Source organism: Lithobates pipiens, unplaced genomic scaffold, assembly GCF_037356315.1.
Source record: "Lithobates pipiens isolate NorthernLeopardFrog02 unplaced genomic scaffold, aLitPip1_a1.2 Scaffold_19, whole genome shotgun sequence".
NCBI lineage: Eukaryota > Metazoa > Chordata > Amphibia > Anura > Ranidae > Lithobates > Lithobates pipiens.
The window spans coordinates 34,278,659-34,293,918 of NW_027507764.1; the positions used below are offsets into that span (position 1 = coordinate 34,278,659).

The 15,260-nt window shown below is 44.3% G+C and overlaps 1 protein-coding gene across 20 annotated transcripts in view; it reads right to left on the reverse strand.

Moving 5' to 3' along the window:
- The window catches only part of OBSCN (obscurin, cytoskeletal calmodulin and titin-interacting RhoGEF), a 705,115-nt gene that overhangs the window by 209,493 nt on the left and 480,362 nt on the right, over positions 1-15,260 (reverse strand). For all 20 annotated transcript variants that reach the window (XM_077490633.1, XM_077490622.1, XM_077490628.1 and 17 more), the window contains 3 exons: positions 11,793-11,895; positions 9,803-9,932; positions 9,534-9,639 (listed from right to left, as the gene is read on the reverse strand). In XM_077490633.1, coding sequence (XP_077346759.1) covers positions 9,534-9,639; positions 9,803-9,932; positions 11,793-11,895 — 339 coding nt within the window. The remainder of the gene's footprint in view (positions 1-9,533; positions 9,640-9,802; positions 9,933-11,792; positions 11,896-15,260) is intronic.

The window sequence follows — 15,260 nt, forward strand, 5'->3', positions numbered from 1 at the left end:
ATTACAAGGGATGTTTACATTCCTTGTAATAGGAATAAAAGTGACACTTTTTTTTTTTTTTTTAAAGAACAATGTAAAAAAAAAAGAAAAGAAAGGGTAAAATAAATAAGATTTTTTTTTATTTAAACGCACCCCGTCCCGCCGAGCTCGCGTGCAGAAGCAAACGCATACGTGAGTAGCGCCCACATATGAAAACGGTGTTCAATCCACACATGTGAGGTATCGCCGCGATCGGTAGAGCGAGAACAATAATTATAGCCCTAGATCTCCTCTGTAACTCAAAACATGAAACCTGTAGAATTTTTTAAACGTCGCCTATGGAGATTTCGAAGTGTAAAAATTTGTCGCCATTTTTGAAGCGTGAAATGTTGGGTATCAATTTGATCGGCGTAACATTACCTTTCACAATATAAAAAAAAAAATTGGGCTAACTTTACTGTTGTCTTATTTTTTAATTAGTGTAAAAAAAAAAAAAAGTGTATTTTTTCCAAAAAAAGTGTGCTTGTAATGCCCTGTACACACGGTCGGACTTTCCGCCGTCGGAAAATGTGCGATTGGATCGTGTTGTCAGAAAATCCAATCGTGTGTGGGCTCCATCGGACTGTTTCTGTCGGAATTTCTCCGACACACAAAGTTTGACAGCAGGATCTAAAATTTTCCGACAACAAAATCCAATCGTTTCAATTTCCGATCGTGTGTAGACAATTCCCGACGGACAAAGTGCCACGCATGCTCAGAATAAATTACTAGACGAAAGCTATTGGCTACTGCCCTCTTTATAGTCCCGACGTACGTGTTCTACGTCTCCTCGTTCTGAACGATCGGATTTTCCGACAACTTCGTGCGACCGTGTGTGTATGCAGGACAAGTTTGGGATAAAATCCGTCTGAAAAAATCCGATGGATTTTGTTTGTTGGAATGTCCGACCGCGTTAGACCACTGCGCAAATACGGTGCGACACAAAGTATTGCAACAACCGCCATTTTATTCTCTAGGGTGTTAGAAAAAGAATGTAATAATGTATAATGTTTGGGGGGCCTAAATAATTTTCTAGCAAAATAAACCGTTTTTTAACAACACTTCTAAAAAAAAGAGGCTCGGTCCTTGATGCCACGTACACACGACCGGACCTTCCGGCAGACGAAGTCCGGACGGACTTTCCGAACGAACTGACTTGGCCACACACACGAACGGACTATGGCCGCGTACACACGAGAGGATTGTCCGTCCAACTTAGTCCGCTGAAACGTGTTTCAGCGGACAGTCCGCTCGTGTGTGGGCTTCAGCGGACTTTTTCAGCGGACAGTCTGGCGGACTAAGTCTTTCGGAATTTCCGTAATATTGTCCGTCCAACTTTGGTTTCAGCGGACAGTCCGCTCGTGAGTAGGCAAGTTGGACGGACTAAGGCCGCATACACACACGCGGACTGTCTGCCCAACTAAGTCCGTCAGACAATCCAACAGACAGTCCATCCTACTTTCGAATGAACGGACTTGACCACACATGATGAACAGACAGTCCGCCGAAAGCTTGCGCGATGACGTGTACAGCACATACGACGGGACTAGAAATACGACGTCCAATACACTGCAATGCAACCTTTCGCCGTGTAAATCCTTTCTGAGCATGCGCCATACTTAGTCCGTCGAACTAGCCTACTCACGAGCGGACTGTTTGGACGGACAATATTACGGAAATTCCGAAAGACTTAGTCCGCCAGACTGTCCGCCGAAAAAGTCCGCTGAAGCCCACACACGAGCGGATTGTCCGCTGAAACGTGTCCGTCAGACAGTCCGCCCGTGTGTACGCGGCCTTAGTATGGCGCATGCTCAGAAAGGATTTACACGACCGAAGGTTGCATTGCAGTGTATTGGACGTCGTATTTCTAGTCCCGTCGTATGTGCTGTACACGTCATCGCGCAAGCTTTCAGCGGACTGTCTGTTCATCGTGTGTGGTCAAGTCCGTTCATTCAAAAGTAGGACGGACTGTCTGTCGGATTGTCTGACGGACTTAGTTGGACGGACAATCCTCTCGTGTGTACGCGGCCTAAGTCTGTTCGAAAAGTCGTGATGACGTAAGACAGGACTAAAAAAGGAAGTTCAATAGCCAGTAGCCAATAGCTGCCCTTGCCTCATATTTGGTCCGTCGGAGCAGCACACAGACGATACAGTTTTCCCGATTGGAATTGAGTCCGTCGGATAGATTTGAAACATGTTCTATTTCTAGGTCCGTCTGATTTTTTTTTTTTACGAAAAACGATCGGATTAGCCCACACGAACAGCACACCACCTACATACATATACAGCGAATTACTAGAAGTGGGGGACCAAACAGGTCAATCTCCAATACTTGATGGAAACAAAGAGAAGCGACACCTACCACGCTCGATGGCCATCACTTAAGCACAGATTCGAAGGGGAATATTAACCTTTTTTTTCAGTGGGAAGGCGGGGGAACGCAGTTCCGGCACCTTCACCACTGACGGCGAGTGGTGCCGGGGTGTGCTGCAGGGTCTATTGATACTTACTGCTAGGGGATCTATTTTAGGTGGAGGGTATCTGTTTTTGCATGGGGGTATTTCGTTTCTGAGGAAGTCTATTGTTGCTGGTGGAAGACCTACTGTTGCTGGGGGTGGGTCTTATGCCGCGTACACAGGACCGGACTTTTCGAGGGACTAGGTTCGACGGACTTTCGGCGGAGTTCTGACGGAGTTCTGACAGAGTTCTGATGGACTTTCCGAATGAACGGACTTGGCCACACACAATCACACCAAAGTCCGACGGATTCGAAACGTGATGACGTGCCACCAGACTAGAATAAGAAAGTTCATAGCCAATAGCTGCCCTCGCGTTGGTTTTTGATGGTCGGCCCAGCACACACACGAGCGGATTTCTCCGGCGGAAAAATTTGAAACATGTTCCATTTCTAAAGTCTGACGGATTTTTGCAAATCAAAAGTCCGCTGCAGCCCACACACGATCGAATGGTCTGCCGGAATCGTTCCGTCGGACCTTTGATGTCGAAAAGTCCAGTCGTGTGTACGCGGCATTATATTGCTGGGGGGGGGGGGGTCTATTGTTGCTGGCTGCTGGAGAATCTATTAATGCTGGCTGTGGGAAGATCTGCTGTTGCTGCCGGGAGTCTAAAGTTGTCGGAATGCCCGATCATTCAGAACGTGATGACGTTATTTCGTTATTTGATCTGAGCATGCGTGGCACTTTGTCCGATCGGAATTCTCTACACATGATCGGACAAGGTCCGATCGGATCATTTTGTCGGAAAATTTTACCAACAAGTTGGAAAACTTGGTCCGTCGGATATTCCGGCGGAAACAGTCCGATGGAGACCACACACAGATGGAATATCCGACAAAACGGTCCGATCGGACACATTCCGTCTGAATCTCCGACTGTGTGTACAAGGGCTAAAAGGGCATTACTGGGAGGTGGGTAGGGGATGAAACCAAGGAACCGTGTTCGGATGAATAGTTCCCCACCATTGGTATCAGTGGGAGGAATAGTGCCCATCATTGGTGTCAGTGGGAGGAATAGTACTCCATCATTGGTGTCAGTGGGAGGAATAGTACTCCATCATTGGTGTCAGTGGGAGGAATAGTGCCCCATCATTGGTGTCAGTGGGAGGAATAGTGCCCTATCATTGATATCAGTGGGAGGAATAGTGCCCCATTGTCAGTGGTGGAACTGTGCTGCAAGGGTTGGATAAAAGAAAGTAAAGGGCCCCAGTTTGGAGACGCCTGCTCTAGAGGGATCCCACAGGTATGGTATACACATAGTTGGTCCAAGCTAGACCAATGTAACTATGTAAAATTATTCATACCTGGAATTTCTTTTTTAAAAGTACATTTGAAGCCAAAACTGCCGCTCATTTTGAACATAGTAAAGTCTAGATAAAACAGTTTTTTTTTTTTTTGCATCCCCATTGGGGAGATTTCCCTTCACTTCCTCTCCTATAGACACGGCAGGAAGTGAGAGGAGATCTCCCTTAAACAGTTGCCACTGGAATCTTCCCTCTATTCCTATTCTGGCGACCATTCATCATTTCAGAGTTTCCCTCACTTTCAGCTCCGGTGTTCACAACGGTCACCAGGACAAATGAAGAGAAGAAATGCCCGCCAGTGGGGACACTGATAGCAGTAAAAACCTACAAGAGGTTCTCACCCCTCACCACTCTATCCAATACTAAACAAAAAAGTTCTGGCTTTAGATACACTTCAGCCAGTTGTCTGGAACTAAACATTTATTGATTGCTTACAAAACTTAACCCAACATCATTGGAGAATGTGTCACCATAGAGTTTAGTGTGAGAAGAAACGAAAAACAATCAAGAGACCTCCAACCGAAACGGCCGAAATCGGCACAAAGCGGACCGAAACATTCTCTGTTTCTAATTAAAAGAAAACAATGTAGCCAAAAGGATCGATAAGAAGATTCCATTTCACGTTAACGGGTGAACAGATCTGAAGTAACGCCATTCGTTCTCCATTCACAAATGCGCCAATGTTACCATACAGTATCCATATAATGCAAACATTATATACAAATGGAACGTTCACATACCACCGAGAGCTTCCAACGTGGCGCCATTTGTACAACGGCAACATTCACACTCAAATCGAGAAAATTCGATCGCCACCATTCGCGCAACTCCCAGTGATTTGTTCATAATGCAGAATAAAGCTCAATGAGATGGGGCCAAATTTTGCTTAATTCAAGTAGAATAAGATATACAAGCACTTCACCCGAGGAATCACACAATTTATTGATTATAAATAGGCAACAATTTGTGTTTCTTAGACAGAGGAACTCTTTCCATCCATCACTGGCTTATCCACCACGACCAACATATTATAACAGAAGGGTAGAAAACGATCAGCAGATAAATGGGATGAGTCTTTATTGGTATAAATGTGACATCACTATTGTGACTATAATATTACGGCACTAATAAAAAATGTGTTATAATTATTATTAATAATCATAATAATGGTAATATTTAAAATAACTGTGACCGCATCTTGTGGAACTTATACAAACTAGCGGCACTTCATTGTCTCTGGGAAAAGTGTCCAATCATGAGAACAAATCAAAGATGACTGCAACAGATCGTAACTGAATTTCACAATTATAAAATGAACCTTAAAAAAAACATATACATACTTCTGAAATGGAACCAACATAATATCCCAGACAATTTTTGACAATTGTGTTACAATACGGTGCAGCCAAACTTTTCATTCATGAAAGCCCAACTCAGGGGTGTTGTAAAATGTATCCAGGCTCCATTCTCAGTGATGTCCCCGATCTCTAGTGAATGGATAGGCTGCATTCTCAGTGATGTCACCGGTCTTTAGTGATTGGATAGGCTCCATTCTCAGTGATGTCACCGGTCTCTAGTAAATGGATAGGATCTCATTCTCAGTGATGTCACCGATCTCTAGTGAATGGATAGGTTGCATTCTCAGTGATGTCACCGGTCTCTAGTGATTGGATAGGCTCCATTCTTAGTGATGTCACCGGTCTCTAGTAAATGGATAGGATCTCATTCTCAGTGATGTCACCGATCTCTAGTGAATGGATAGATGGCATTCTCAGTGATGTCACCGGTCTCTAGTAAATGGATAGGATCTCATTCTCAGTGATGTCACCGATCTCTAGTGAATGGATAGGCTCCATTCTCAGTGATGTCACCAGTCTCTAGTGAATGGATAGGATCTCATTCTCAGTGATGTCACCGATCTCTAGTGAATGGATAGGCTCCATTCTCAGTGATGTCACCGGTCTCTAGTGAATGGATAGGATCTCATTCTCAGTGATGTCACCGGTCTCTAGTGAATGGATAGGTGGCATTCCCAGTGATGTCACCGATCTCTAGTGAATGGATAGGCTCCATTCTCAGTGATGTCACCATTCTCTAGTGAATGGATAGGCTCCATTCTCAGTGATGTCACCGGTCTCCAGTGAATGGATAGGCTCCATTCTCAGTGATGTCACCGGTCTCTAGTGAATGGATAGGATCTCATTCTCAGTGATTTTACCGGTCTCTAGTGAATGGCTAGGTGGCATTCCCAGTGATGTCACCGATCTCTAGTGAATGGATAGGCTGCATTCTCAGTGATGTCACCGGTCTCTAGTGAATGGATAGGCTGCATTCCCAGTGATGTCACCGATCTCTAGTGAATGGATAGGTTGCATTCTCAGTGATGTCACTGGTCTCTAGTGAATGGATAGGTGGCATTCTCAGTGATGTCACCGATCTCTAGTGAATGGATAGGTGGCATTCTCAGTGATGTCACCGATCTCTAGTGAATGGATAGGCTCTCCTTCGCAGTGATATCACCAGTCTCTAGTGAATGGATAGGTGGCATTCTCAGTGATGTCACCGGTCTCTAGTGAATGGATAGGCTGCATTCTCAGTGATGTCACTGGTCTCTAGTGAATGGATAGGCTGCATTCTCAGTGATGTTACCGCTCTCTAGGGAATGGATAGGCTGCATTCTTAGTGATGCCACCGGTCTCTAGTGAATGGATAGGCTCTCATTCTCAGTGATGTCACCGGTCTCTAGTGAATGGATAGGCTGCATTCTCAGTGATGTCACCGGTCTCTAGTGAATGGATAGGCTCCATTCTCAATGATGTCATCAGTCTCTAGTGAATGAATAGACTGCATCCTCAGTGATGTCACTGGTCTCTAGGGAATGGATTTGCTCCATTCTCACTGATATCACCATTCTCTAGTTAATGCAAAGGCTGCATTGTCGTGATGTCACTGGTCTCTAGTGAATGGATAGGCTGCATTGTCGTGATGTCACTGGCCTCTAGTGAATGGATAGGCTGCATTGTCGTGATGTCACTGGTCTCTAGTGAATGGATAGGCTGCATTGTCGTGATGTCACCATTCTCTAGTGAATGGATAGGCTGCATTGTCGTGATGTCACCGGTCTCTAGTGAATGGATAGGCTGTATTCTCAGTGATGTCACCGATCTCTAGTGAATGGATAGGCTGTATTCTCAGTGATGTCGCTGGTCTCTAGTGAATGGATAGGTGGCATTCTCAGTGATGTCACCGGTCTCTAGTGAATGGATAGGCTGCATTCTCAGTGATGTCACTGATCTCTAGTGAATAGATAGGCTCTCCTTCGCAGTGATGTCACCGGTCTCTAGTGAATGGATAGGTGGCATTCTCAGTGATGTCACCAGTCTCTAGTGAATGGGTATAGGCATTCTCAGTGATGTCACCGGTCTCTAGTGAATGGATAGGCTGCATTCTCAGTGATGTCACTGGTCTCTAGTGAATGGATAGGCTGCATTCTTAGTGATGCCACTGGTCTCTAGTGAATGGATAGGCTCTCATTCTCAGTGATGTCACCGGTCTCTAGTGAATGGATAGGCTGCATTCACAATGATGTCACTGGTCTCTAGTGAATGGATAGGCTCCATTCTCAGTGATGTCACCGGTCTCTAGTGAATGGATAGGCTGCATTCTCAGTGATGTCACCATTCTCTAGTGAATGGATAGGCTGCATTCTCAGTGATGTCACTGGTCTCTAGTGAATGGATAAGCTGCATTCTCAGTGATGTCACTGGTCTATAGTGAATGGATAGGCTGCATTCTCAGTGATGTCACCGGTCTCTAGTGAATGGATAAGCTGCATTCTCAGTGATGTCACCGGTCTCTAGTGAATGGATAGGCTGCATTGTCGTGATGTCACCCGTCTCTAGTGAATGGATAGGCTGCATTCTCAGTGATGTCACCATTCTCTAGTGAATGGATAGGCTGCATTCTCAGTGATGTCACCGGTCTCTAGTGAATGGATAAGCTGCATTCTCAGTGATGTCACTGGTCTCTAGTGAATGGATAGGCTGCATTCTCCATGATGTCACTGGTCTCTAGTGATTGAATCGGCTGTATTCTCAGTGATGTCACCGGTCTCTAGTGAATGGATAAGCTGCATTCTCCATGATGTCACCGGTCTCTAGTGATTGGATAGGCTGCATTGTTGTGATGTCACTGGTCTCTAGTGAATGGATAGGCTGCATTGTTGTGATGTCACCGGTCTCTAGTGAATGGATAGGCTGCATTCTCAGTGATGTCACCGGTCTCTAGTGAATGGATAGGCTGCATTCTCAGTGATGTCACCGGTCTCTAGTGAATGGATAGGCTGCATTCTCAGTGATGTCACCGGTCTCTAGTGAATGGATAGGCTGCATTGTCGTGATGTCACCCGTCTCTAGTGAATGGATAGGCTGCATTCTCAGTGATGTCACCATTCTCTAGTGAATGGATAGGCTGCATTCTCAGTGATGTCACTGGTCTCTAGTGAATGGATAAGCTGCATTCTCAGTGATGTCACTGGTCTCTAGTGAATGGATAGGCTGCATTCTCCATGATGTCACCGGTCTCTAGTGATTGAATCGGCTGCATTCTCAGTGATGTCACCGGTCTCTAGTGAATGGATAAGCTGCATTCTCCATGATGTCACCGGTCTCTAGTGATTGGATAGGCTGCATTGTTGTGATGTCACCGGTCTCTAGTGAATGGATAGGCTGCATTGTTGTGATGTCACCGGTCTCTAGTGAATGGATAGGCTGCATTCTCAGTGATGTCACCGGTCTCTAGTGAATGGATAGGCTGCATTCTCAGTGATGTCACCGGTCTCTAGTGAATGGATAGGCTGCATTCTCAGTGATGTCACCGGTCTCTAGTGAATGGATAGGCTGCATTGTCGTGATGTCACCCGTCTCTAGTGAATGGATAGGCTGCATTCTCAGTGATGTCACCATTCTCTAGTGAATGGATAGGCTGCATTCTCAGTGATGTCACTGGTCTCTAGTGAATGGATAAGCTGCATTCTCAGTGATGTCACTGGTCTCTAGTGAATGGATAGGCTGCATTCTCCATGATGTCACCGGTCTCTAGTGATTGAATCGGCTGCATTCTCAGTGATGTCACCGGTCTCTAGTGAATGGATAAGCTGCATTCTCCATGATGTCACCGGTCTCTAGTGATTGGATAGGCTGCATTGTTGTGATGTCACCGGTCTCTAGTGAATGGATAGGCTGCATTGTTGTGATGTCACCGGTCTCTAGTGAATGGATAGGCTGCATTCTCAGTGATGTCACCGGTCTCTAGTGAATGGATAGGCTGCATTCTCAGTGATGTCACCGGTCTCTAGTGAATGGATAGGCTGCATTCTCAGTGATGTCACCGGTCTCTAGTGAATGGATAGGCTGCATTCTCAGTGATGTCACCGGTCTCTAGTGAATGGATAGGCTGCATTCTCAGTGATGTCACCGGTCTCTAGTGAATGGATAGGCTGCATTCTCAGTGATGCCTCCTGTCTCTAATGAATGGCTAGGCTGCATTCTCAATCATGTTTGCATTCAACTTAGTAAATGGCATTATGAAAAAAAAGTTGAGCATACAGTAGCCATAAAATTGTAAAATAAAACAAAACCATTAAACAAAAACATAAAAATGCAAAAACTTTCATTTTGTATGAATACGTCCTTTACCTTCTATGGTGATGGTCTGGTCTCCCCTCCTCTCTTGGGTCAGTGATGCCGCTGTGTGAACGTTCAGTTCGGCTCCGCTACGTGAAGACCCCAGTCTGTTCACCAACTGGAAGAAAAGTAGGTGACTTATAATGAGCTGTACAACTTCAATATGTATATAGAGACATGTAGCCAGACAGTATGGGACTGAACTTATAGGCAAACTTTACAGAAAGTTTTTGAAATGATTTCCCAGGTGGACAAATAAAAGCCTTACGGAAGGTCCATACCTCACATTCATAATAGCCAATGTCTTCCTTGCTGGCTTTCTTTATCACCAGGACCACGGTTCCCGTCCTCGGCTCGCCAAACGTCTGATGCTTATTGGATTCCGGCAGTAGATGCCCATCCTTGTACCATCTAAGGACATAGAAAATGCGCAAGACCAATGATTTAGAGTAGGGGTGGCCAAACATTTCAATACAATGGCTACATTGAATATTTTACAAACATCTAAGGATCAAAAAAAAAAAAAAAGTTTTATAAATCAAAGCTCTTCCTCAAGAACTGATCATCCAGATTTATTCCAATACAAATCAGGATGAAGGACTGTGTTACAAAGCTAACGCATTTTGGGAGCCAGAAAGCACCCTCTTCATCATGGCTTGACCATGTGGTATGGAACGTACTGGACGGGTAAAACAAAAAGCATCATACATGATATATATGGTTGGAGCAGCCCAACCAGCTGCTGACAGACTCTACATCTATCCAAATATTGTAAAATGTATATTATACACCTCCTTCTCCCATTTTAAAGTGGAACTAAACTGTATCTGAACACCACAAACTGAAAACACTTTAACCACTTCCAGCCCAAGCCAGTTCTGGCGCTTCGCTCCTACATGTAAATGGGGGGGGGGGGGACATCCCCTCCCGCCGCCTTTGAGAACGATCAAGCGGCTGAACTGCCGATATGGTTGTTCTTACGGTGCAGAGAATCGCTGGCCGAAAAAGTTGATATCCGAATGATCATTCAGATATCCCCACTCGAAGTCCAAAACATCATATGACGTACCTTGGGCTTCAAGTGGTTAATTCATTTTTATCATTCAAAGCACACTCCCCCATCCATCCATGTCTTCCTGATTTATTTTATTGAGAAATCATGCTTCATGTAGCATTTACTTCCCTGAATCCACCTGCCCTTTACTCAGGCATGCAGGTAGGAGGACGTGGCTAGCTGAAAAAGCCCCTCCTTCAGATGAAAGAAAGAAAAAGCTTATGAAGACTCTTGGAATATGTGACATTATTTTGGCCTAGGCCACAAACCAGGAAGTAAATGAAAAAAAAGATTAAAACAAGTAAAATAATATTCCTTCCTGTCCATTTACTAAGGCTAGCAGCACAAGGATTACAAATAGCTCATGTTGGGTGAGAGAGTTTACTGTAGTTCTGTTTTAAGATACTATATTATTTAGATTGTACATACCTCCCCCCCCCCCCCCTTTTAAGCCCTGACGAAGCAGGCATTTTCTGGACTACGAAATGCGTTGCTTTTTGGCAAACTCCTTATCCTAATTTATACTGGAATATATTTATTTTTGGGTGATCAATTCTCAGAGTGGTGCTTTAATTTCTCAAGTTTAAAGTCTCAATGTTTCATGTTGGACTGGTAGATAAAGTAAAAAATAGCTATTCCTTTATTGAGTCCCTGGATCCTATAAAAAAAAAAAAAAAAGTATAAAGAGTTCTAATCAGGAGAAATTGGCATACGCTACATTTTCTTTCCCTTCCAGTTTTCAAAATTTCAATGTATAAAAGCTGATTCATCAGTTTGCTGATTAGCATGTTTTCACATACTAATAGAGACTCGTGCCAACGCGTTTTGCTGGAACAGTAGGCCGCTATAATAAGGAAATTATAGTGAAGTAAACAGAGAAAATCAGTATAAAATAACTAATACATCATAGTGAACTTTCCCTTATAAAACTGTCGATTTTTTTTTAAACCAGCACAACTGGACATCGGAGTTTTTCATGTACTTCTAGGAATATATTTTCTAGAGATGATGACTGGAGGTCTCCTCTGCTCACTTCATTATTCATTTACCCTTCACATAACATTCTATTCATCAGGAACATCATTACAGATCATAATGTAACCAGACAGTATCTGAAATGCCGCCAACTATTGAATAGACAAGGCATTACCATCAAAAGGTTACATTAAATGGATGGAAGGTTAATGATTATTAGTTGGGATTTCTGAATCACTCACCGGATTTGTGGGTACGGAGCTCCCTCAATGATGCATGTGAACCGAGCGTCTTCACCGTCCACAAAGTAAGAATTGCGCAGCTTGTTGACAAATCTTGGAGGAACTGAAATAAGATCACAATGGTTAGTTACATAATGAGGAAAGGAAGGAAGGAGAGGAGAGGAAAGGAAGAAGGAAGGAAGAGAAAGAGAGGAAAGAGGAGGAAAAAAATGAAAGGAAAAAAAAGGGAAGGGAAGGAAAGAAGAAATGAAAAGGAAGGAAGGAAGGTAGAAAGACAAGAAGAAAGAAAGGGAGTGAAGGAAGTAGGGGCGGAAGAAAGAAAAGGAAGGAAGGAAAGAAAGGATGAAAAGAGAGAGGGAGGGAAAGGAGGAAGGAAGGAAAGAGAGAGGGAGGGAAAGGAGGAAGGAAGGAAAGAGAGAGGGAGGGAAAGGAGGAAAGAGAGAGGGAGGGAATAAAAGAAAAAAGAAAGGAATGAAAGAAAGGAGGTCTGGGAGAGGAAAGGAAAGGAAAGAAAGAAAAGGAAAGGAAGGAAAGGAGAGAGGAAAGGAAGGAAGGAAAGGAAGAAGGAAGGAGAAAGAGAGCAAGGAAGGAAGGAATGAAGGAAGGAAAGAGATAGCAGGAAGAAGGAAGGTAGAAAAGAAAAAAGAAAGGGTGGAAAAGAAGGAGGGATGGAAGAAAGGAAGAGGAAGAAGGGGAAGGAAAGAAGGAAGGAAGGAAAGAGAGAGGGAGGGAATAAAAGAAAAAAAGGAAGGATTTTTTCATTCAAAGGAGGGGTGAGAGAGGAAAGAAAAGGAAATGAAGAGAAGGAAGGAAGGAAGGAAGGAAGGAAGGAAGGAAGGAAGGAAAGAAAGAAAGAAAGAAAGAAAACGTGATAGCAGGAAGAAGAAAGGTAGAAAAGAAAAAAAAAGGGTGGAAAAGAAGGAGGGATGGAAGAAAGGAATAGAAGGGAGGAAAGAAAGGCAGGAAAGAGAGAGGGGGGGAGAAGGGTAGGGAAAGGAGGAAGGAAGGAAGGAAAGAGGGAGGGAATAAAAGAAAAAAGGAAAGAATGAAAGAAAGGAGAGAAGACAGAGGGGAGAGAGAGGAAAGGAAAGGAAATTTTAGTGCAGTATCACACTTTTGGTAGTTAAATGTCGTTTTTTAAATAGAGGTCTATACACCACCTAACCAAAAAAAAGGCGGAAACAGGGACAGAGGGATTTGTGTCGAAATGAGGCACAGTCCCTCCAAATGATGGACAGTTAGGAGCAAAGTAGATGTGAAGAAGAAAGGAAGGAAGGCAATAAGGGGAGGAAGTTGATGGATAATTTATCAGTTTACTAAAAACTTTGGTGGTGTTCCCTGATTTTTATTACACAGCACATTGTCTTTCATGGAGTAATAAAGCAAAAAATAAATAAATAAATAAATACATTTTATGTTATTATAAATTGCCTTTTGTTTTAATCTGTAATTCTCTGTAAAATGCAATGCAATATGACAGACTGGAGGCGTCCTGTACACTATTAGTTTACAGTACGTCCCCAGAAATGTCATTTACTGTTTTTGTGATTGGCTCATTCATTTTCCCAGAAGCCTGCACTAAGATACAAGTCAGATTTCAGGCACCCCCCACAACAGGAATTGTAATTTTGGTAAGATACTCCCCATGGGAAATCACTTTCAAAGTGATGAAGACCTTGCAATGATACATAGATCACCCAGAGGGGAATGTTTTTCTTCTTAAGCCCTTGTACACACGGGTCGGACAATCCGACAACAAAATCCGTCAGATTTTGTCCCGAAACTTGTGTTGCATACACACGGTCGGACAAAGTTGTCGGAAAATCCGATCGTTCAGAACGTGATGACGTTATTTTGTTACAACGGGACTACGTTCAGGCTAGTAGCCAATAGCTTTGGTCTAGGAATTTGATCTGAGCATGTGTGGCACTTTGTCCGATCGGAATTCTCTACAAATGATAGGACAAAGTCCGATCGGATCATGTTGTCGGAAAATTTTATAGCCCAGCTCTCAAACTTAGTCCGTCGGATATTCCGACGGAAACAGTCTGATGGAGCCCACACACGGTCGGATTATCCAATAACACGGTCCGATCGGACATTTTCCGTCGGAATATCTGACCGTGTGTACAAGGGCTTATAAACAAAGTTATACTTTAAATATTCCCAGTTTTTTTTCAGCCTTGATTATATATTTTATCAAGACTTCAATTGACAAAGATTATTGGCTTAAATTCTTCCATATAAGTAATACAGTGTATATATATTTATTTAAATATTTAATAAATAAATAATACACACACATATATATACACATACATATATATATACAGGGGCGGAACTACCGCCATAGCAACACATGCAGGCGCTGTGGGGCCCGCAGTCAAGTGGGGCCCGGTGAGGACAGGCGCCGCAGCTCAGCAGGAGATAGCGGGCGGCTCCATGGGTGAGAGCGGGTGGTCCGCGGCTCCGCGGGTGGTCCGCGGGTGATAGTGGGAGGCGGATGAGAGCGGCCGGTCCACTGGTGTGAGCAGGCTGGCCAATCAGGGAGCTGACGGGCGGGGGAGCATAGAGATGACATCATCTCTCACCGCCCGACGCCCGCCCTGCATCCCTGCAGTGCAGTTCCCCCCTCACTGTGCAGGCAGCCAGGAAGCAGAGAGATGACATTATCTCTCTGCTGCCTGACTGATAATCTGCTGCCTGACTCTGTGACACAGCAGGAAAGTGACAGAGTAAGTGACAATCCATAATGTGTGGCAGGCGACGTGGCAAGTGACAACCCGGGACGTGGCAAGTGACAATCCGTAACGTGTGGCAGGTGACGTGGCAAGTGAAAATCCGTGACGTGGCAAATGACAATCCATAATGTGTGGCAGGTGACGTGGCAAGTGACAACCTGGATGTGGCAAGTGACAATCCGTAACGTGGCAAGTGAAAATCCGTGACGTGGCAAGTGACAATGCGTAATGTGTGGCAGGTGACGTGGCAAGTGACAATCCGTAATGTGTGGCAGGTGATGTGACAAGTGACAATCCTTAATGTGTGACAAGTGACAATCCAGGACGTGGCAAGTGACAATCCATAAGGTGTGGCAAGTGACGTGGCAAGTGACAATCCATAATGTGTGGCAAGTGACGTGGCAAGTGACAATCCATAATGTGTGGCAAGTGACGTGGCAAGTGACAATCCAGGACGTGGCAAGTGACAATCCATAATGTGTGGCAGGTGACTTGGCAAGTGACAATCTGGGATGTGGCAAGTAGACAATCCGCAACACGTGGCAGGTGACATTCCGCAACGTGTGACAAGTGACAATCTGCATCTGGTGGCAGGCGATGATGGCAAGTGTCACGCTCAGGGATCCCACTGATTTTGCATTATGGTGAGTTGAGCTATTTCATTTTATATAACAGAACAGAAATTGGTTAGAAGGCATGGAGGTCTGCAATGTGTTCCCTTCAGGGG